Source organism: Dipodomys spectabilis, unplaced genomic scaffold (assembly GCF_019054845.1).
Source record: "Dipodomys spectabilis isolate Male_0828 unplaced genomic scaffold, ASM1905484v1 ptg000087l, whole genome shotgun sequence".
Lineage (NCBI taxonomy): Eukaryota > Metazoa > Chordata > Mammalia > Rodentia > Heteromyidae > Dipodomys > Dipodomys spectabilis.
Window position 1 is genome coordinate 826,989 of NW_024870764.1, and position 23,942 is coordinate 850,930.

At 38.8% G+C, this 23,942-nt stretch overlaps 1 protein-coding gene across 1 annotated transcript in view; it reads left to right on the forward strand.

Moving 5' to 3' along the window:
• The window catches only part of LOC122111735 (protein Jade-3-like), a 63,514-nt gene that overhangs the window by 22,059 nt on the left and 17,513 nt on the right, over nt 1-23,942 (forward strand). Inside the window, exons 6-7 of the mRNA XM_042684470.1 lie at nt 3,215-3,382; nt 23,348-23,464. Of these exons, the coding sequence (XP_042540404.1) occupies nt 3,215-3,382; nt 23,348-23,464 (285 nt within the window). The remainder of the gene's footprint in view (nt 1-3,214; nt 3,383-23,347; nt 23,465-23,942) is intronic.

Here is a 23,942-nt window from a genome sequence, read left to right on the forward strand (position 1 = left end):
ATTTTGAAAGTTTATGAGTTCCATCAATTATTGGCACTTAAGACACACTTTCAGTGAGAGCAGAAATTCTTTACCATTTAACTATAAACTTAAGTATTCAATACATTTCACAGTCCCTTCCCTGCAATTCCAAAATTAGAAAGCGTTTAATGACTACACTTTTGCCTGAAGTTCTGTACCACAACTAATTTGTGAACATCAGAACTAAACCAATATGAGACCATTTATATTCCTTACCCATTTTGTTAAAATACTATTTTTTTGAGAAATGCTAATGTGTTTGATTATGTTATACTGCCCTATATCTCACTGGTAATATACCATGTTACTGTTGCATATGATAAAATGTGATCAATTCTGAACTTTCCAATGTTTATCTTCAAAGGGGTTTCAGATAAATGATTGTACATCTGTAGTCGGCTTGAGGGGAATAGGGTAAAGGTTGTTTATATATTCTGCAATTCCCTATTACATCTGGGACACAATGTAATAAAGAATTATTTTCAGATTTTTTTGTTTTAAAAAATTAAATGTAGCATAATTCTCCCTAATAGTATGCTTGTTCTTTAAAGCATCCAATAATGACTATAGACAGATTCAGATTATTCCCCTGTACATTCATTTGGATTCTAAAGAGCTACGTAGGTTAGAACTCCCTCTGTTGACTGAAAAGTGACAAAACAATTTGGTAAAAGGCCAAAGATCTATCCCATCTGAAGAGAAACCACAGTATCATCAAACAATTTGGAAGATCTCGTTTACTCCCTAATAGAAAAGGGGCATATTGCCATCTGAAATTATTGAACAAATTTTTCTTTCTTACCATATCTGGTGCAATGTTTGTTCCTCAGTGACAAAGATACTCTCACAGTCAGTACTTTAGAAGTATACTAGTACTTTGAGATTTTAATATTCCACTAAAATTTTTTTTCTTTAAAAAAATTTGACGGATGGGAATGTGGCTTAGTGGTAGAGTACTTATTTAGCATGAATGAAACCCTGGTTTTGATTCCTCAGTACCACTTAAACAGAAAAAGCCAGAAATGGCATTATGGCTGAAATGGTAGAGTGCTAGCCTTGAGCAAAAGAAGCTCAGGGACAGTGCCCAGGCCCCAGGACTGGCAAAAAATGTGAAAGTTAAGACCATCCAGGTCTCTTTCATACCCATTTTCTACTTAGCCAAAATATTGCATAGTTAGATTAAAAGTGGAGTTAAATTTGCATGAAAGTATGTGCTCATGGTTTATGAATATAACACTTGACACTGAGTTTATTAACGCCCTGAAATTACATGTAAAATATATGCCGCCGGGCGCTGGTGGCTCACGCCTGTAATCCTAGCTACTCAGGAGGCTGAGATCTGAGGATCACGGTTCAAAGCCAGCCTGGGCAGGAGAGACTGTGAGACTCCTATCTCCAATAAACCACCAGAAAATCGGAAGTGGTGCTGTAGCTCAAGTGGTAGAGCGCTCGCCTTGAGCTGAAGAGCTGAGGGACAGTGCCCAGGCCCAGAGTTCAAGCCCCCGACCGACAAAAAAAAAAATGCCTATGCAGTTTTCTTGAGTTTAAGCTAGCTGTGGAAGGATGACAAAGATTTGACGACACAGAGTTGACCAGGTAGCACAGGGAAACTACCTAGACAGACACACAGACATGACAATTTAAATGGCCAATTACAGAGGAAGAGGCCTACTTGTCTAAGTTTGGGTGGGCTGGGGAATGGGAACCAATAGCACAATGTTAGAACATGTGGGTTTAGGTCAGAAGTCAGCAAACCTTAGAGGGTCAGAAATATTTCAGCCTCTGTTACATAGATTTGTTTTCTTTTTACCACCCTTTAAGATATAAAAACAAATCTTAGTGTTCGCCTTACAAAACAGGTTGAGGGACATAGCCAGTACTACTATGGCTGGGGGAAGAGGTAGATGAGAGTAGAAGAAATCCCTGAAGGGTTTTGATGCTGTTCAAGAATATGAAATCTTGCATTTTAATAGAGGAAAGATAGAAAGTGTGAAAGTGGAGGAAGAGACTTTAGAAATAACCCGAACATGGTGTGATGAGAACTTAGGTGAAACAGTAATGGTAGTGGTGGGGATAGATGGTAGAAAGTAAGGTCAGAATCTCTGGACCACTCTAGAGGGAAGAATAGCAAACACCCGGCCACTGGATGAAGGTAAGTGGTATTCTAATCCAAAAGTTTCATCTGGATCTGAAGGGAACATGGCTAGATATGGAAAGGAGTTTGGAAACAGTAGGTTGCAGGAGGGGCAGGGGTGGATAGATATGGTGGATAGATGGTAACTATTCTAACTTGTATCTGATGGGGGGGGTGTGAATCTCCTAGGGCCTACAGAAGTTCTGAAGCTGCTATGTTGCTATGTTGAATCAGTTGGCGATGGAAGATTTGCTAGATCACAGAGAGAGCCAACTGTCTTTTAGGTTTTGTCCCAAATATAGTAGAACAGTAAGGAAGGAAAGATGGGTAAAATTGGACATAGGGAAATAGAAGTCGAAAGGACTAGTTGATGGGCATGGTTTAAGTGGTAGAGCATTTTCCTACCAAGAGGAATAACACTGGCATATTTTCCAAACTGTAATCTCCCATCTCATTATTTTTTTATTTCTCCAGTTTGATTCCATAAAGAATTTTGAGGAGCTTCCAGAATTCATAAATTATTGCAATTAGTATAGTATTCTATTCAAGATTCAATCCAATTCCCCTTTTCTTCAATTGAAGTAAAAACTACAATTTGCTGAATGATGTTTATGCACTGGGCACTATTAAGCCCTTTAAGATATTAGCTTATTTGCTTCTCAGAAGTTTATTTCTTAATACTTTTTTTCTTGATCACGACCATGCAAGACATGTAGAAGTTGCTTAATAAGTGTTTAGCTTGCTAATTATAATGTATAAACATGGTAGAAAGTTTAGAATACAAGCCAACTAAAAAGATCTCAGATGACTGTTAAGCTAGCTGCTGAGAGTATCCCTTCCTAATCTTACTCTATTGTCTTTAAAGACAGTTCTTAGGAACAGATATGCTAATCTTTGAGATACTGAAAATTGTTTTTTTGACTGCTTTTAAACGAATCCTGGAAAGAAGCTTTTTGGGCTTAATTTGCCTCTCTCACAATAGTGAAGGGTGCTGTTTTCTGCATCAGAGCAGATGTATGTGTAGATGTCGACTCTTCTCTCTCCTTCTTATGTCTCCAGGCCTGCTATGGTATCCCCAAGATCCCACCAGACAACTGGCTGTGTAGTTCCTGTGTTCTGGGTATTCGTCCAAAGTGTCTATTGTGTCCAAAGAAAGGTGGAGCCTTGAAATCTACTAGGAGTGGGAGTAAATGGGTTCATGTCAGTTGTGCTCTATGGATTCCAGAGGTAAGAAAACATCCCAGCCTAATGCCGTTTGCTCCAAGGTCTCCTCCCTCAATCCATCATTCCCATGATGTTTATACCTACTAAGATAAGACTTAGCATGTAGATACTTCCTGCTCACTCATGTTTGTAAATGCATGTTTGTATATGCTTCCACTTAAGCTAAATTAGATGTCTCATGGATGCCAGAGTGTGTATATGTGTGTGAATAAAATATACACATACATACACACACACACACACACACAAACCTACATACATGCTGATTGCTGTAGCTGGTACTCCCAGTGGTGTTAAAGTCTTGTAAAAAAAAGTAGAAAATAGCAGGATACCAAGCTATTTTGTTCCTATGGCTCTGTAGTTTGAAGTCTGGTGTGTGATACCACCTACATTACTTTTTTTTTTTTTTGCCTAAAATTACTTTTGCTATTCTAGGTCTTTTGTTGTTCATATGAATTTTTGGATTGTTCTCTCAAAATGTCAACATCAGGGCTGGGAATATGGCTTAGTGGTAGAGTGTTTGACTTGCATGCATGAAGCTCTGGGATTCCTCAGTACCACATAAACAAAAAAACCAACAAAACAGAAGTGGTGCTATGGATCAAGTGGTAGAGTGCTAGCATTGAGGAAAAGACGCTCAGGCACAGTGCCCAAGCCCTGGGTGCAAGCCCCAGGACTGGCAAAAAAAAAATCCCAACATCAATTGGATTTTGATGAATATTACGTTGAATATGTATATCATTTTTGGTGGTATGGCCATTTTCACAATATTGATTCTACCTACCAATGAACATGGAAGGGAAGATGGTGGCTCTCACAGGTAGCCCCACTACGTGTCTCTGACCAAAAGAAGATCTAGGGGCACAGCCACACTTTACCTCAAGAGATACACTCCAATCAAAATCTAAATACCTAAAGACTTTTTCTACTACAAGAGGACTATCCTAACAGGCAAATAAGGAAAGGGAAAAGAGAAACAGTGAGCTGCTGCACCACAGGGCTCCGCTCCACGCCACGCTGTGAGTTTCTGCAGACTTTAAGCAGAGGAGAACCCAAAAACTGAAGAAAGCTTTTAACACTAGACCCACGGAAAGTGAGGAGGGAAGCTGGTGAAGACCTCCACGTCTGCCAACAGCCCCCACCCCAACCTCTTCCCCCCAGGACAGATACAGGGAAGGAGCGAATCCAGCAATCCTGCCATTACAGTTGCCAGAAATTGGCACCACCGGGTAAGCCCCCAAGGTCAGCCCATGCCTGCAGCGCTGGTGGGATCCTCGTGGGCCCCCACCAACCCAGCAAAAGGCCCCCAGGTAATCACAGCCATAGCCAATTCTTCCCTTTATGCTTTAAGGGCTGACCGCCCTGCCAAATGGGCACTCTGCTGGGACCTGCTCCCTCCCTGGGTGCAGACCCCAGGCTCTCACAGTCAGTGCATCACCAAGCTGCTGCAGGCATCTCCGCTGACACACCTAGCAGCCTCAGGGAGCCACCCCCAAGGCTGCCTGCTGCTGCCCGCCACCTCCCACTGCATCTGCTGCAGACCACCATGTCCCCTTGCAGTCCACACCAGCCTGCCACACCAACTTCCACCTGGTCCTCCCAGTGCCAGGACTCCCCACGCCACCACAGAGGAGACCCTTCAGCATCATCAGAGCCACCCCCCACCTGGACCTGCCAACACCCAGACTCTCTGAGAACCTGCCAATTCCATCTTACCCATCACAGCACAGGCTCTGTGGTCCAGCACACCACCAGCTACAAACCTTGTGAGTAACCCAACTGGGTCCACTTCCTGGGGGTGGCAATTCCTTGCGGGATCCCAAAGCCCTCTGACCCAAGCCCCCTTCCAAAAGGGAGGGATCACACCAGAACAGAACATGGACATAAGCTCTGTTACTAAGGCTCCTGTGGCTACCTGGGAAAGCCTGGGAACACAGTTCCAGGCCTAGGATAGCAGTCTACAAACCTGAAACCCCCAAAACTCCCTGCCACCAGGCCTGAGAGTGGGACTTTAGATAGCAGGTACCCTCCCCCATCAAAAGGCCATCTGCTCCCAACCAAGCCACAAGGAAAGTGGACTACTGCAAGGCATACAAGGTTCTATCAAGAATCGGCTCTGAGGACTATGGGGAGACTAAAGCTCCCCCAAAGAACCTGAAAAATACATTCTTTAGTTTTTTATTGTTTTTGTTTTGCTGTTTTATGTCTGATCGTTTGTTGTTTGTTTTTATTTCTATGTGTTATTTATGTGTATTGTGATTTAGGATTTGCTATTCCACTTAGTTTTTATTTTCCATTATTATTATTTCCTAATTTGTAAGTCTTTTTCTTCTTTCTTTTTCTCTCACTCTCCCCTTCTCCTTTCTCTCCACATTTACTACTACTCCATCAGAGCTACCCTGTCTAGTTCTGTACACAAAGTAAGGCCTCCTTCTGTGTGTGTAAACAATAATTACAGGTGTTAACAGATTAAGCGACTTTCCAATAATATCTGAACAATCTTTTTCTAATCTCAGCAAGTCTCCAAAATACACTTACATATAACTTCTCTTTCTTATCCTCACCTAGATCTCTAAGCTACTCCCTACATAACCTTTCTTCGAATTCTATTCCACTTCTTACACTCGGTAACAAGGTCTTTATTCTCCTCCTACATATACCCCTCCCCTAAGCTGTTCTTACCCCTCTACCATCATTATGCCCAAGTTCTCTTCTGAAATTAAACTCATATCTCTCCAATCCTAACCCTTCACTTCTCCATCTGCTCTAGCCCATTGATCCCTAAAAGTTTGTATCTGACCCAACTTACAGCTAGTTCTATATTTGACTACAAAATTGGTTCCATTTGACTATTTTGAGTACAAGAGGCACATCGTGTTAACTCTAAGGAGCAGACTACCTATCAGGCAAACCCAGATTGTCTCAAAAGTTACAACTATACGTAATCTCAACCCTGAAGCCACAATATCCCTCTCCAAGAAAAATAAAAAGAGAGCTAAATAGGAAAACACCTACCCGTAACTCTGAAACCCTAAGATCTATACATCTACACGATACTGGGTTGGCTCTGGTCCTAAAAGACTGTCCTACTGTTGTACAAGTGTGGTTCTTGTTTCCAAATGGGTAGAACTAACCGCAGAAACACAAGAAATATGGCCAATCAACAAACCCCAACACCATTTTCACATAAACAAGCTACAGAGCAGTCCCAGAATGACCTAGAGGATAATGCTCAAGATAGATTAAAAGCATGGCTGGTAAACCAGCTGAATGAAAAATTGGATGCCCTGCATAGGGTTGTCAGAGAACAGGATGAGGCCAACTAGAAGTTAATAGATGACTTCACAAATAAAAGATAAAGGAACTCCAGCAGAGGGAGAAAGAATCTAATAAGAAGATAGGAACACAGATAAAAGAGTGGAAAGAGAAGTCCGAAAACCAACTCCAGTAGATAAGGCAATATATTTAAGACTTAAAAGAAAATTTTAATAAAGAGCTGGCCATCATTAAGAAAGACCAGCAAGAAGGAAAGGTGATAAACACCAAAGTAAAAAGCCTTGAAAGTAGAATGGAAGAGGCCGAAGAGAGAACATCAGAGGCTGAAGACAGTTTAGTCTTCATAGTGAAAGAGCACACAATTATTCATAACAAAACTAAGAAGCATGACAGATCACTGCAGGAAATACAGGATGCATTCAGAAAGCCTAATTTGAGAATTATAGGTATACAAGAAGGCCTGGAAAGGGAAGCCAATGGATTAGGAAATATATTCAGTAGAATCTTAGCAGAGAAATTCCCAAATATACAAAAGTACAAGCCCATCCAGATACGAAAAGCTTTTAGAACTCCAAATAGACCAGACCAGAACAGGTCATCCCACCGCCACATTACAATCCATACAAGATCAATAGCCACTAAAGGCAAGAATTCATAAAGCTTCCAGGGAGAAGAGAACAATCACATATAAAGGTAACCCAATCAGAATTACCTCAGACTTCTCAGCAGACACTATAAAAGCAAGGATGGCCTGGAAAGATATATGTCCCGCCCTAAATTCAAATAACTACCAACCAGGAATAATCTACCCAGCTAAGCTTTCATTCATAGCAGAAGGACAAATAAAAATCTTCCACAGCAAGGAAAATCTGAATTAATATATTGCTACTAAACCAGCTCTACAAAAAATCCTCAAAGATGTTCTACATATAGAAAACCAACAAGAACAGAATATAGGCAATGAAGCAGTCCACAAACAGAGAAATATGTAATCACAACAAGAACAGCTAAGGCACAGCTTTCTCCCCCCCAAAAAATGGATAAAAAGGTAGGGACAAACACCTCTCAGTCCTAACCCTCAATATTAATGATCTTAACTCTCCAATTAAGCGACATAGATTGTCCAGTTGGATCAAAAGGCAAGATCATTCGATCTACTGTCTTCAACAGACAAACATTGCCCACAAAAATAAACATTCTGAAAATAGAATAAAATCTATCAAGCAAAAGTCAGGAGTTGCAATCCTAATAGCTGATAAAATAGACTTCAAGTTAAAATCAATGAGAACTGATAAAGAAAGTTACTACATACTAATTATGGGATCTCTTCTTCAGGAGGATATTACAGTTCTAAATATCTACTCACCAAATAATGGAGCATCCAAATTTACCCAAGAAACAATACTTTCCCTCAAATCTCACCTAGATCCAAAGACATTAATTGTTGGGGACTTACTACACCACTATCCCCACTAGATAGATCAACCCAGCAAAAACTCAGCAGAGAAACCTCAGATCTTAACACCTGCATAGATCAACTAGACTTAACAACTAACAATTTAATGAGGCATCTAAAGCTCCTTGAAAAAGAAAAACAAGCTAAACACTAATCCAGTAGATGGAACAAATAATTAGAATTAAATCCTAATTAAATGAATTAGAGTCCAAAAAAACTATAGAAAGAACAAAACAGAGATGATTCTTCGAATAAATTAATAAAATTGACAGACCCTTAGCAAATCTTAGGAGAAAAAAAAAGAACACACACAAATAGATGAGAATGGAAACATCACTGCAGAAACAGCCACGATTCAGAATATAATAAGGGGATACTTCTCAAACCTTTATGCTAATTAGTTTGAGAATCTAAAAGATATGGGCAAATTTCTAGCAAATATTGACATGCCCAAACTAAGCAAAGATGATTTAAACCAATTTTAAAGACCCATAGCGAACATCGAAATAGAAGCAGCAATAAAAGACCTCCCACCCAAGAAAAGCTCAGGACTGGATAGATTTACAGCTACAAGGCATCCAAAGAAGAACTCACACCAATACTCCTCCAACTCTTCAATGACATTGAAAGCAAAAATTCACTACCACACTTCACTATACCTTTTTTTTTTTTTTTTGTCGGTCATGAGGCTTGAACTTGGTACCACACTTTTTTATGAAGCCAGCATAACCCTCAACCCAAAACCAGGCAGAGACTCATCAAAGAAAGAGAACTATAGGCCCATTTCTTTGATGAATATCGATACAAAACTTCTCAACAAAATCTTGGCCAATTGACTTCAACAACTCATCACAAAAATCATATAACACGATAAAACAGGATTCATTTCAGGGATGCAAAGCTGGTTCAATATACGCAATACAATATAATACATCACATCAACAAGAGCAAGGATAAGAACCACATGATTATATCAATAGATAGAGAAAAAATCATTTGACAAGATCCAATACCCCTTTATGATAGAAGCTATGAAAAAACTAGGAATCCATTGAACATTCTTCAATATAAAAGGCTATATTTGACAAACCTACAGCCAGCATCATACTCAATGGTGAAAAGTTAAAGCCATTTCCTCTAAATTCATGAGCAAGACAAGGATATCTACTCTCTCCAGCCTCTTTAACATAATATTAGAATGCCTATCTAGGGCAACAAGACAAGATGCAGACAGAAAGGGGATCCAAATAGGGATAGATGAAGTAAAACTCTCCCTCTTTGCAGATGACATGATCTTGTATTTAAAGAACCCATGGAGTCCACTCCCAAGTTACTTGAGCTGATCAGAAACTTTGGCAAAGTAGCAGGGTATAATATTAACCCTCAGAAATCAGTGGCTTTCCTGTATGCGAATAATGAGAAGAGCACAGCTGAAATTAGGAAAGCAATTCCTTTTGTAATAGCCCCACAAAAAATAAAATACTTAGGAGTTAACAAAAGTGGTGAAGGATCTCTATGACAAAAACTTTAAAAACCTGAAAAAGGAAATTAAAGCAGAACTAAGCAAGTGGACAAAGCTCCCATGCTCCTAGGTTGGGAGGATTAACATTGTGAAAATGGCAATACTGCCAACGGCTATCTACAAATTCAATGTGATACCTATCAATATCCCAACATCATTCTTCAATGAAATAGAAGAAACAATCTAAAAATTCATATGGAACAATAAAAGACCCCAAATAGCAAAAACAGTCCTTAATAGAAATAACAGTACTGGAGGAATATCAATTCCAAATTTCAAACTGTATTACAAAGCCATAGTAATCAAAACAGCTTGGTACTGCCGTAACAACAGACCTGAGGACCAGTGGAATACTACTGAAGGCCCAGAAATGAACCCACAGACCTATAGCCATCTAATCTTTGACAAGGGAGCTAAAGAAATAGAATGGAAGAAAAACAGCCTTTTCAGTGAATTTTCCAGGCAAAATTGGTTAAACACTTGTAGAAAACTAAAACTAGATCTGTATATATTACTCTTCACCATAATCAACTCCAAATGGATTGAAGACCTCGGAGTCAAAGCAGACACTCTGAAAACATTACAGGATGGAATAGTAGAAACCCTAGGTCACCTTGGCACGGGCCCAAATTTTCTTAATAGAGACCCAGAAGCACAACAAATCAAAGAAAGGTTGGACAAATGGGATTGCATGAAGTTGCAGAGCTTCTGCATGGCAAAGGACATAGCTAGCAAGATCAATAGAAAGCCCACGCGTTGTCCCAACAGAGCCGGTCCGCGGCAGGTGGCGCCCAATGTGGGACTCGAAGGAGTCTCTTCAGTCAAGGAACCTTGGGAGGTAAATATCTTTCTCTTTTCTTTTCACCTGGAATAGTTAGTCTAATACTCGTTGGGGTGCTGCAGTCCCCTCAGCTGCGGCTGGGAAAGATAACGAGTGAATCATGGGGAGTTCATCTTCTAAGAATAAGGATATGGTTGTCTCTATTTTAAAACATATGCTAAAAGCACGAGGCATTAAAGCCTCCACAGCAGCAGTGGGAGAATTTTATGATTTTGTATTATAAACTTAATCCTTGGTTCCCGGAGGAAGGAAGCCTTTCTCTACAAGATTGGAAAAAGGTAGGACGAGGGATAAAAAAGTTCTACCAAGCTCATGGCTCAGCATCAGTCCCTATGACACAGGGACTTGCGTATGCTGCTGCCGTGAAAGAAACGCCTTTTCAAACATATGTGAAAAAGGTAACCAGAGGCTCAGGATTTGATCCTGGACAAAGAGTATGTCATAATTGTGGCAAACCAGATTACCTTCAAAAGGAGTATAAAGCTCAAAAGCAACAGAAGGGATCAGGAAAAGCACCAGGCTTATGTCCTCGGTGTCAAAAAGGGAACCATTGGAAAAATGAATGTAAATCTAAGTTCCATAAAGATGGACGGAACTCCTCTTCAAGAGGAAACAAAAAAGAGACAGAGGGGCAACCTCTCAGCCCCTCCCGAAGAGAGAAACTAAAGCAAACTATTCATGACTTGCCTAGAGCCACTCCAGGGAGTGCTGGATTGGACTTGGCTGCCACTCAAGATCATATCATAACCCGAGATAATGGGGTTGTACTGATAGAGACAAACATAAAAGGGAAACTCCCTTCGGGAGTAATGGACCTAATCATAGGCCGGAGTTCAAACTATAAAAAGAATTTTGAGGCTTTACAAGGAGTAATAGACTCAGACAGTCCTACCACTATAAAGATCATGATGAGGTCTCTAAAAGAGACTATTCAAGTTCATAAAGGGCAGAGGATAGCCCAAATACTTTTACTTTCATATCTAAAGTTGCCTAATCCCACACTGACTCAAAACAGAAAAGGAGGGTTTGGCACCACAGATACTGTAGCCTGGGTTCAGGAAATTACAGATAAAAGGCCTTACAAGGCCATTAAAGTCAATGCAAAAAAAATGACAGGACTCTTAGACACAGGGGCTGACAGATCCTGTATAGCTGGAAAAGATTGGCCTACGGCCTGGCCAGTGCAGGAGACTTCTTCCTTAATTGGACTAGGGATGGCTTCTAATGTAGCTCAGTCAGCTCGGAGACTCAAATGGGTATGTGAAGGGCAGGGCAGCAAGGCCACTTCAAACCTTATGTTATCCCCAGCTTGCCCTTTTCTTTATGGGGCAGAGACATCATGCAAGACATGAAGATACAAATAGGACAAATAGACTCCTCATCAAAAGAGCAAAATTTTTCATAGGGGCCACTGAAAAACAGCTTTATGCTGACAAAATAATATGAAAAAATGATGATCCTGTATGGATTAATAAGTGGCCCCTAACTCAAAAAAAGATTCAAGCCATACAGGACTTAGTTCAAGAACAATTGAGTCAAGGAAAAATAGAAAAGACTACCAGTCCATAAAATACTCCAATTTTTGTAACAAAAAAGAAGTCAGGAAAATGGAGATTATTACAATACCTAAGGACAATTAATGAGACCATGCATGACATGGGAGCCCCTCAACCAGGTCTACCCTCTCCTGTTACAGTCCCACAGGGTAGATATATAATAATAATAGACTTACAGGATTACTTTTTTACAATAAAATTACAACAGCTATTACAACAAAAAAAGACAAAGGTATTTGTGGGACACATCAGGGGGCATAGTAATCTCCCTGGACCTTTGTCTCTAGGGAACAAGTTTGCAGACTTATTAACTAAGGGAAGTCATGTAATGTCAGCTTTAAAAAAGGCTCAGAAAAGTCATAGACTACATCATCAAAATGCTAATGCCTTAAAAAAGATGTTTCAAGTGTCCCGAGAACAGGCAAGACAAATTATTAGGGAATGTGAGGCATGCCCAGAAGTTTTTCATCCACAAAAAATGGGAGTTAATCCTAGAGGCTTAAAGCCTAGAATTTTGTGACAAATGGATGTTACCCATGTAACAAAATTTGGGAAACTCTCCTTTGTCCATGTTACTATAGATACTTATTCTCATGCTATGGTTGCTACAGCCCATTCTGGAGAGGCTGTAAAAGATGTTATTCAACATTTGGTTAAAGCCTTTGTGGACCTAGGAATTCCTAAGGAAATAAAAATAGACAATGGACCAGCATACACCTCTAAAGCTTTTGCTCAATTTTGTGCACAATGGAAAATCATGCACAAAACAGGGATTCCGTATAATCCACAAGGCCAAGCAGTCATAAAACGGGCTCATCAGACCTTAAAAAATCAATTGACAAGAATTAGACAAGGAGGAGGAAAGCAATACTCCCTCCATTACACTCTTAACCATGCTTTACTGGTCTTAATCATTTCAATGTTGATGAGCAAGGAATAACCCCGATGATGAGACATTGGGGCATGGAGAAAACTACAACTTTTCCTTTAGTAAAATGAAAAGATCTACTCACTGGAACCTGGCGTGGGCCAGACATCCTGTTAACATCTGGGAGAGGCTATGCTTGTGTTTTTCCATAGGATGCAAAATCCCCCATTTGGGTCCCAAACAAACTCATCAGGCCTTTCTCGGGCCCAAAAAAGAGCCAGGAAAAAAATGAAAATACATCAGGAGAAAGTACTGGAACAAAAGATAAAGACTCTCTCTCTATCACCACCACAAGATAATTCAACAAAAAACGCAACACAACCTACGTGGGGACAGATCAAGAAATTATGTAAAAAGGCTCGGCGTATTTTGTCGATGAGTTAAATAAGAATGTTTCTCTAGCATTAACAGAACAACAAATTATTGATCAAAAATTAGAAAGCAAACTAGAGGCTTTGGAGAAAGTAGTCTTAAAGTTAAGGACTAAAGTCAATAATCTAAAAACCCAGCTGACAACTAGATGTCATCAGCCATTTAAATATATTTGTGTTTCCCCATTGCCTTATAATGAGAGCTTAGATTGGGAAGCTACCAAAGTACATTTACAAAAAATCTAAAAGGACAATAGCTTAACTCATGATATAGGACAACTACAAAAAGACATCTCAGCCCTTAGTTAAGCTCATTTGAAAACCGTGGGAATAAATCTTTGGCAGAAGACTTACAGAAAGGATTAAAAAGTCTTAATCCTTTAAATTGGTGGCACTATTTGGATACATTTGGAGTCATAATACTAATTGTTATATGTATTCTTGTTGTCTTTCCAGTCCTCTTCAAACTAGTCTTCCGCTCCATCTCCTCTATATGAGAAAAAATTTCTCTGGCACATCTAAAAAATAAAAAAGGGGCAAATGCCATGCCTACTCCGGTGGAGTCTGCTTAGCATGGGAAACCTGCTTTCAGATCTGAGAATGGGGCTTCAAAGAGGCCTAACTCCTGGAAAGGCTGGCAAGCCCCTGGGAAAGATGTGTTTCTGTTCCTGTTTTTCTTTTCTTCACTGTATAGGAGTGCCTATTAATCTTTTACTGTTCCTGCTGCTCATTGTACTTACTCATGCTCAACGTTCCCTTATTCAAGGCTCTTTCTTAAAAGTGTTGACGACTCCAACATCTGATGAGTGTCTTAAGAATATGACTAACTCACCAGAGTTAAATGCTACCCTGAAAGCCCCTCTTGTGGAGGCTAGTAGACAAGTCATAAGTAAATATAAAAGTATTGGAGGTTTCATGATGTCACTTCAGCAGAAGGAATTGTTTGTAAGAGATTTACAAGAAGCTGTAGGCACGGCTAGAACAAAGAGTGTATGGCTACTGGAGACTTTCCTTTAATCCTAAAACATATACAATAGATTCATATAGCTATCCTGTAGATAAGAAAGATGTAGAGGGATATTTAGACCAAAAGCTAAATAAGATTCCTAAAAAGGTTGGTAGATAAAAGGTGGCAATGGCTTATCAGAGGAAAATGGTGGGATCCTCCATTATCTAGAGGACCCCAGAGACTTCCCCCAGATCCATAGCCTGTTACAGGTGTGTATAATAAGGGTGGCAATCGCTGGAAAAACTACTTAGGAAAAAGAACTTCCTATTACTCTCTTTCATTTACTGAGAGACTTGCTAAATCTAGGTCTCCTTGGTGCTTACTATTGAAGAAGGAATAAGAAAGATCTTATGAGACAGTTAAGGCCTCTATAAAAAAGAGTAAACGATTATGTAAAAGGGTTACAAAAAAGACACTATGAGCTTAAATTTGATATATGGCCAGATTTAACTAAGTATACTGAATATCATGATTTTTGGCCACAAATTGGGGACCCTCTAAGCACAATTGCTTAGAAAAGATTTAAAACGTGTAAAGTACAAAACTAAACAAAAGTAACTATGAAGTACTAGAGTTCATGCCTTTCTGTTCAACATCTTGCCCATATGCTCTGGTTAATGGTTAATTGGTGATAAACATCAAAAACCATTGTATTTCTTAAAAATAGAGATAAAGCCAAAAACAAGTTCCTATCGTCATAGCTCGTCATCCAAAAAACAAGATCAGGCGACCAGCTGGTGACCACCCAAGAACAAAGCCTTACAACAAGATTGTGTAACCTTTTGCCCTTTCTCATGGAGACTCTTGCTATAAAAGCTTGTTATCCTCTACCTTAAATCGCACTCAGCATCTACTCCTCTTGTGTGTGAGTTGTCTGTTTGCCATCTCCCCATCTATTCCAGTTCCTCCACTAGGTGTCCTCCATCGTCCCGACAGAGCCGGTCCGCGGCACCCACGGATTGGGAGAGGATCTTCAGTAGCCATACAATGGACAAGGATCTCATATCTAAAACATACTTAGAACTCAGAAAACTAAATCCAACAACAAATCCTCAAAAAACAAATGCTTGATTAATAAATGGGCTAAAGACTTAAAGAGAGACTTCTCTGAAGAGGAAATGAGAATGACCAATAGACATATGAAGAAATGCTCAAGACAACGTTGAGATTACACTTACCCCCGTTAGAAAGGCTATAATCATGAAATCTGGTAATAACAGGTACTGGAGGAGATGTGGCCAAAACAGAACCGTACTGCATTGTTGGTGGGAGTGTAAACTTGTTCAACCACTGTGGAAAGCAGTATGGAGGTTCATCAAAAGGCTCAGCAATCCTACTTTTCGGCATTTACCCAAACAATCAAGCGAGGTTATATCAAGGCTACCAGCACAACCATGTTTATTGCAGCATTATTTACCATAGCTAAGATACGGAACCAACACCGATGCTCCTCAGTAGATGAATGGATATACAATGGAAGTCTATGCCTCCACCAGAAAGAATGACATTGCCTCATTTGTTAAGAAATGGAAAGACTAGGAAAAAAATACATTAAGTGAAGTAAGCCAGGCCCTAAGAAACATAGGTCCCATGGTTTTCCTTGTTTGCAATGACTAGTACATGTCTAGCACAAGCAGAGAAGGTCAAAGGCTATGTACATATGACCACATGAGATAATATTAAGCAAAATATACCCCAAGACAGGGACACAAGTGTTTTTTTCTTTCTTGCTAATGTTTTTAATGTACTTACAATGTAATATGTGATTCTTTTGTTTCTTTTGTTTGTTCTCACCCCACGGTAAAAGTCCTGTTTTCACTGGATTTGATGCTGGTGTTCTGCATCTTGTATATATATTTTTGTAATTTGAGGAGGACAAGGATATTGCAGAATGCTTAAATGGGGGTGCAGGTTGACCCATTATGACAATGAGATGTACAGAACACTATGTTGAAAACAAACTTCAAAATGTCGGGGGGGGGCAGGAGGTGTTGGGGAGGTAGGGAGGGAAGTGATGGTAGGGGGGGAAACAAAGGAGGAGGTAACAATGCTCACTATGAAATATACTCATTACCCTACTCATGTAACTGTAACCCCAATGTACAATATTTTACTATATATATACATATATGTGTATATGTGTGTGTGTGTGTGTGTGTGTGTGTGTGTGTGTGTATAGAGAGAGAGTTTGGCACAGACCTCATGAAACATGATGTATAAGTTGTATCTACTTTCTTTCAAGAGAAAAACAAACCTAGAAGCAAAAGAAAGTTGCACTGTTAATTAAATAGCATCATTCATAAATTCATGAGGCAAGAGTAGTTTTCTGAGGTTTTCAATATAGATACTGGTAGAGAGATCCATGAAAAAATAGGGTACTCAAATGTTCTAATGGAATTTTTTCTTCATAGAAAGTTTCCTCTTACTTGCTAAATCAATTCTGTAAATATTGAGAATATTTCGGAAGTTCTCAAAAATCATCATTAAAGTAGATTGCTGGTAAATTTCCACTTCAGTGTCTGTTCTGCACACTCTCAAATCAATATCCTTTACTGCAAGTCTTTACTAGCAAGTAGTCCAGGGGAGTGTTTTATATTCACTTACCTAAATTAGATTAGTCTAAGATGCAAACTTTCCCAGAATTGCCTATACTCAGCATAAGTTGGTGAAATACTTCATTCCTTAAAATTTGTAACTGAAGTACTGTGTCAAGAGTACATGGCCACATCTTGATGTGGAGCAAAACAGCAATTTGTGGCAGCAGTAGCAGTGACTGTCATAGGCAAGTAAAATAATGTGTGTATCATTGTCTCTGGAAAATTCACTCCCTCAAGGAGAGGGAAATTCTTGGAAATTCTTGAGAATGTAATTTTAGAATACTCAGACTACCACAATTCTTATGTCCCCATAGTAGATCAAATAGAATTACAAGGTAACTGTCTTTCTTAGAAGCTTTCAAATTAATCTAAATATTCATCAACAAATGGTCAGTATAACAACTCAAGTAGATTACTAGGTAGTATTAATTCAGGAATTGTCTATGTATGTAAAGCTTTCCAAATTAAGCTAACTCTTTTAGGTAATCCAAGTGGTATTATACATGTGTTTATATGGTGTTAAGATTATTGAGAAAGGGGCTGAGAAGTTGGCTCAGTTACAGAGTGCTTTCTTCACATGCATGAGGCCCTGGGTTCGATTCCTTAGCACCACGTAAGCAGAAAAAAGCCAGAAGTGGCGCTGTGGCTCAAGTGGTAGGGCTCTAGCCTTGAGCTGAAGAGCTGAGGGACGGCGCCCAGGTCCAGAGTTAAGCCCCCATGACTGACAAAAAACAAAAAGAAAGATTATTGAGAAAGTCATATCAGGTAGCACACTGTCTTATAAACCTTGTGTCAACAAGCTCAAGCCTCATGAACATAAGGAACAGTGTTCCTTTTATTGCTTTGTACTTTAATTGGAATATAATCAAGTTATACAGCACATAGAGGCCACAGAAATAAATACACTAGAAACATCTCATAAATCACGATCAGGATTCATTTAATAAGGAAAGACTTTGGTCAACTGTTAGGTTAAGAGGTATAGTGGCAAAGAATATATTTTCATAAAGTCTCTAGCTGAAAATGCAAGCACTGTTGCTTTCTGTGGGCATGCAGTGGGAATTATTAATTCTAATTCTAGGAGGGTGTAAGTGTCTACTTTGTTATCCATCCCCATGATTGCTTATAATAGTATCAACTGCAGTTTTGAAGGAATAGACCTAGGGGTGTGATAATGTAAAAAAAAAAAAAAAAAGCTCTTATATACCATATTTCTCTTTATAGTATTTTTACAGGTTGAGTGTAATACTTGGTAAGCATTTTATTAATATGATGGTTTCATAGAATGTGATTTCTTGATGGAGCTTTTCTTTATTTTAATTAAAATGGAAAAAACATGGCAGAGGCCATGTTTTATTTGAAAGCAATAAGTGATAGTGAAAATGTGCATTAAAATAAACTTTTTGGACCTATGCTTGCAATACAAAAAAATGAACATGAAATGTCTTTCCATTCCCTAGTATCTTCTGATTGGTTCAGATTTTTATAGTTTTCACTATAAAGATCTTTTACAACTTTGGTTAGGTTTATTCCTAAGTATTTTATTTATTTATTTGAGGCTATTGCAAATGGACTTGTTTTCAGGATTTCTCTTTCTGCTTGTACATTGTTGGCATACAGAAATGCTCCTGATTTTTGTAGGTTAATTTGGTACACTACTACTTTGCTAAAGTTGTTGGTTAGTTCTAGGAGCTTGGGAATGAAGTCTTTGAGTTCTTTAGGTTTAAGATCATGTCATCTGCAAATAGGAATAGTTTAATTTTTTTCTTTTTCTCTGTGAATCTCCTTTATCTTGAGTGTAGAGAATGGACATCCTTACTTTGTTCCTGATTTTAAGGAAATGGTTTTAGTTTTTCACCTTTCTATGTGGTGTTGGATGTTGGTCTGTCATAAATAGCCTTTGTTGTTTTAAGGAATGTTCCTTCTATTTGTACCTTCTCCAGAGTTTTTTTTTAACATGAATGAGCGTTGCATTCTGTCGAAGACTTTTGCTATATCTATTGAGGTAGGTGATCATGTGGTTCTTGTCTCTGTCTCTGTTGATATGGCCAATTACAAGCCTTGCATCTGTGGGATGAAGACTACTTGCTCATAATGTATGACTTTTTTTTACTTGTTTCTGGATTCTGTTGGCTAGTATTTATTGAAGTGTTTTACATCTGTGTTCGTCAAAGAAATTGGTCTATAGTTCTATTTTTTGTTGGATCCTTATATGGTTTTGACTCTGAAATTGCTTCCTCTGTTTTCTTCATGGAAAAGTTTGAGAAATACTGGTATTAGTTCACCTTTAAAAGTCTTATTAGAATTCACCAGTGAATCCATCTGGGCCCGGGCTTTACCTTGTTAGAAGACTTCTGATTACCTCTTAAATATCATGTGTTATCGGCTTGTTTAACTGGTTTATATCTTCTTGGTTCAGCTTAAGCTGTTTGTATGTCTCTAGAAATTTGTCCATTTCTGCTAGGTTTTCCTTCTTTTGAGTATAGGTTCTGAAAGTAGTCCTTCATAATCATTTGGATTTCTTGGATGTTTGTTGTAATGTTTGTTTCCTGTGGCATCTCTGGTTTTATTGATTTGAATCTCTTTTTTTTCATCAGTCTTGCTAGTGCTCCTTCAATTTTGTTTTTTTTCAAAAAACCAGCTTTTTGTTTCATTGATTTTATGTGTAGTTTTTTTATTCTCTATGTCATTGATTTCTGCCCCAATCTTTGCTATCTTTTCTCCATCTAGTAGTTTTGGACTTGGTGTGATCTTTCTCTAGCACTTTTTGTTGCCTCATGAGGTTATTTACTTGAGCTGTTTCTGTTTTCTTTATGTGTGGGCTTACAGCTATGAACTCTCAGCAGTGCTTTTGCTGTATCCCAGAAGTTCCATTGTGATTGGCTGGGAGTGTGGCTTACTAGTAGAGTACTTGCCTACCATTGATGAAGCCCTGGGTTCGAAACCTCAGTTCCACTTAAACAGAACAAGCCGGAAGTGGTGCTTAGCTCATGTGGTAGAGTTCTATCCTTGAGCAAAAAGAAGCTCAGGGACATTTCCCAGGCCCTGAATTCAAGCCTCAGGACTGGCAACAAAAGTAAAATAGACCCAAAGATCAATGGAATAGATTAAAAGGCCCAGAAATAAGGCCATACCCTTACAGTTATCTGATATTTGATAAGAGAACCAAAAACATGCAGTGAAAAAATACTCTTTAATAGTTGGTGTTGGGAAAACTGGGCATACATATGCAGAGAAATAAAAAGTCCATCCCTTTTATCACCATGCAAAGATATCAATTAGAGTGGATCAAAGACCTCAACATCAGACCTGAAATGTTTTTTAACTGCTACAAGAGAGAGTTGGACAAACATTAGAACTTACAAGTATAGGTAGAAACTTCTTGAAAAGAGTCCTAGGGGCACAACAGATAGGAAAGAGACTTGACAAGGGGTACTCCATCAAAATAAAAGTTTCTGCATAGCCAAGGACATAGTTAGTAAACTATAAACAAAGCCAACAGACTGGGAAAATATATTTACCAGCAATACATCAGTCAAAGGTCTTATATCCAATATATATAAAGAATTCAAGAAACTAATCCCTCTCAAACCTAATAAACTAAACACTTAAATGGGCAAGGGAGCTAAGGAGAGACTTCTCAGAAGAAGAGGTAAGAATGGCAAAGAAACATATGAGGAAATGCTCAACATCTCTAGTCATAAAGGAAATGCAAATCAAAACTACTCTGAGATTCTATCTCACCCCAGATTAGCCAACATTGTGAGTTTGAATGACAAATGCTGGCAGGGATGTGGGGACAAAGGAACCTTATAACACTGTAAGTAGGAACATAAACTAGTACACCCACTCTGGACAGCAGTCTGGAAGTCCCCCAAAAGTCTGTTTATAAACATAGACTTTCCTTGTGGCCCAGCCATAACCACTATTAGATATCTACCCTGAACATCATGAGCCAGCATATACTAAGGACACCTGAACATCCATGTTCATTGCCACACTATTAACAATAGCCAAGATATGCAAACAACCCATATGCCTCACAATAGACATGTTTATCAAAAAATGTGGTACCTATCTATACACAATGGAAATTTACTCAGCCATCTGAAAGAATAAAATAATGTCATCTACAGGGAAATGGCTGAAACTAGATCAAATAATGTTGTTAGGTAAGCCTAGCTCAGAGAGAAAAACCATGCACGTTCTTTCCGATATGTAGAAATTAAATGCAGAAGACACTGGGATATGCTGTTATACAGGATTGTAGATACTTCCAAACTAATCAAAAGAGAATATTCTTAGGAGATAAAAAGGCAAAATGTCTGCATGCCTCTTCATATTTATAAAATTAGAGAGAGAAAAAAAAACTCCAAGATACAGAAATAAGAAATCTCTTTTTTAATTTTATTTTTTGATGGTTCCGTCTTCTTTATGTATGGTATAATCAAGTGTTTATCTTCAGGGGGGTGGGAGGGAGAACTCAAGGAGAAAAGGGTGAAAAAAATGCATCAGTTGAGCTCACTGGACAAGGAAGAAAGTGAATTACACAACTGGTGGGTAGAGATAGGAGGGAGAGATTGGGAGATAATGAGGGAACAGAAGATACTGTATGAAAGGAAATGTACTCATTACCTGACTCATGTAATCCCTCTTTACATCACCTTTATAATAATAATAAAACAAATTCATTATTTTAAAAAAGTGAAATACAAACAGGGCACCAGGGGCTCATGCCTATAATCCTACTTAGGAGGCTGAGATCTGAGGATAGCAGTTCAAGGCTGGCCCAGGTAGGAAAGTCCATGAGACTCTTTTTTTTTTTTTTTTTTTCAAATTTTTATTGTGATTAAGTGGTTACATAATTTCCCAAATTTCACAGTATTGTGGGATAGTGATGCTTAGTTAAAGTCACAAACACATTCTAACTTTCATGGAGCAAATTGTCTATCATGGTCTATAACGTTTATGAGTTCTATGAGCTTTGCAATATGGTTTGCATTACAGTTATTTCTTTCACATTGGGTGATATGTACATTTCTTTTGTTTTGCATAGTGTCAGCTGTTCCCTCTTTCCCACTTGTTCCCTCCCTCCCATCACTGCCATTGAGTTGCTTAGTTCATTTTGGTCAGTGTCCAGTGCAGGTGATGGGTCCCGCTGTTGTATGTTTTTCCCTGATTCCCTCTAGTTCTGTCTGAGACTCTTTTATCTCCAATTATAAACACCAGAAAACTGGAAACCTTGAGCAAGAAAGTTCAGAGACCATGCCCAGGCCCTGAATTCAAGCCCTATGACCTACAAAAAAAATTCAGCAAACTTTCTCAAAGAGAAGCATTTTCTTATGGCTCCTAGTTCCCACTTTCCAGTACCTTTTGAACTATTCTAGGTAGAACTTGTGCTAGTTTGGCCATCTTTGACGGTTATTCACTTTTTAACTTGTTTCTCATAGTTGTGCCTATATTTGTAAAATTATGTGAACTCTATTTTTCATACAGAAAAGAGTTTGTCCATCTCTTTTTTTAAAGTATCCCTTTTTATCATTATCCTAAAAACCAATTTCACTTTGAAGCTACTTTGGCTGAAGGTGTAGAGTCACCCAATAGTAGTTAGTGGTTTGAAAGATTTGGCTTTGATATGTTATCTTTATTTCTACTTATATGCTATAAATTCTTCCTTACATAAAATTTCTGCTGTTTTCCAGCAATTTTAGGCTTTATAAACCAAATGTAAAGAAATATCACTGCACAGTTTTTCTCCTTTGCTGATAAAATGAATCAGCAAGGAACATGGCACCATCTCTAACATATGACAAATGTTGTAGGATTTGTGAATTTGAATTCTTTTCCTTAGCCTTCTCTGATTCCTAATTAAACATGAATGTCTTTGATTCATTGATAACCATGCTCAGTGTACATTTTTACCCTTTCATCCCATATGTGAATCATTTGCATTTGTGGACACAATTGAAAGACTGAGAAATGGTTAGAGATAATGTTTTATTTATTCTTGGTTCCATACTAACCTTGCAAGATGGGGGCTTACCTCACTCACTGTTGTGATGTTCTGAGCCTCCTGTATAACAGCATTTGTGGCTTATGAAAGGAACTTCTGTAATGCCTTAGTTTTTTTTGTTGTTGGTTTTTCGCTGGTCCTGGGGCTTAAATTCAGGTCCTGGGTGCTGTCCCTGACCTTCTTCTACTCAAGGGTAGCTCTCTACCACTTGAGCCACAGCACCACTTCTGGGCCTTTCTGATTAGTTTCTTAGAGGTGAGAGTCTAATGGACTTTCCTGCCCAGCCTGGCTTCAAACCACAGTCCTCAGATCTCATTCTCCTGAGAAGTTCGGATTACAGGAGTGAGTCACTGATGCCAAGCTTAATTCTTCTGTCTTATGGTGGTATTTTATTTGTAGGTCAGCATTGCTTGTCCTGAAAGGATGGAACCGATCATAAAGATATCCCACATACCACCCAGCAGATGGGCCTTAGTTTGCACCCTGTGCAAGTTGAAGACAGGAGCTTGTATTCAGGTAAGTCTCCATGAAAAGTGGTAGAGTGAGCTAAAACCAGATTGGCCATACTTACCCTTCCAGTACAAGTGTTTCATTAGCCAAAAAATTACTCAAGAGGCTTCCCACCCATACCTAGAGTGCTAATGTTATTCTAACCACTTCTGGAAATCACTTTTTTGAGTGTTGCCTCTAGACCATTCTGGTTATTCTTTCTGTTCATAGTTTGCCAAGTGCAGTAGTGTACACCTATAGCTGACTACCTGTAGGCCTAGCTACTCAAGCAGTTGAGATGAGAAGATCACTTTAGTCTAGGAATTTGAAGCCAGCCTGTCTTAAAAAAATGTATTTGTAGCAGTAGTTAATCTCTGTCTTTTACTGTCAGAGCTGATGAGTTAACTGAACTCTTGACACCAAGCTATGATACTATTTGGGATGGAAATAAGCTAGATAGAACTATAAAGCATGCAGTTTATGATATTGTATTATTTACCTACTA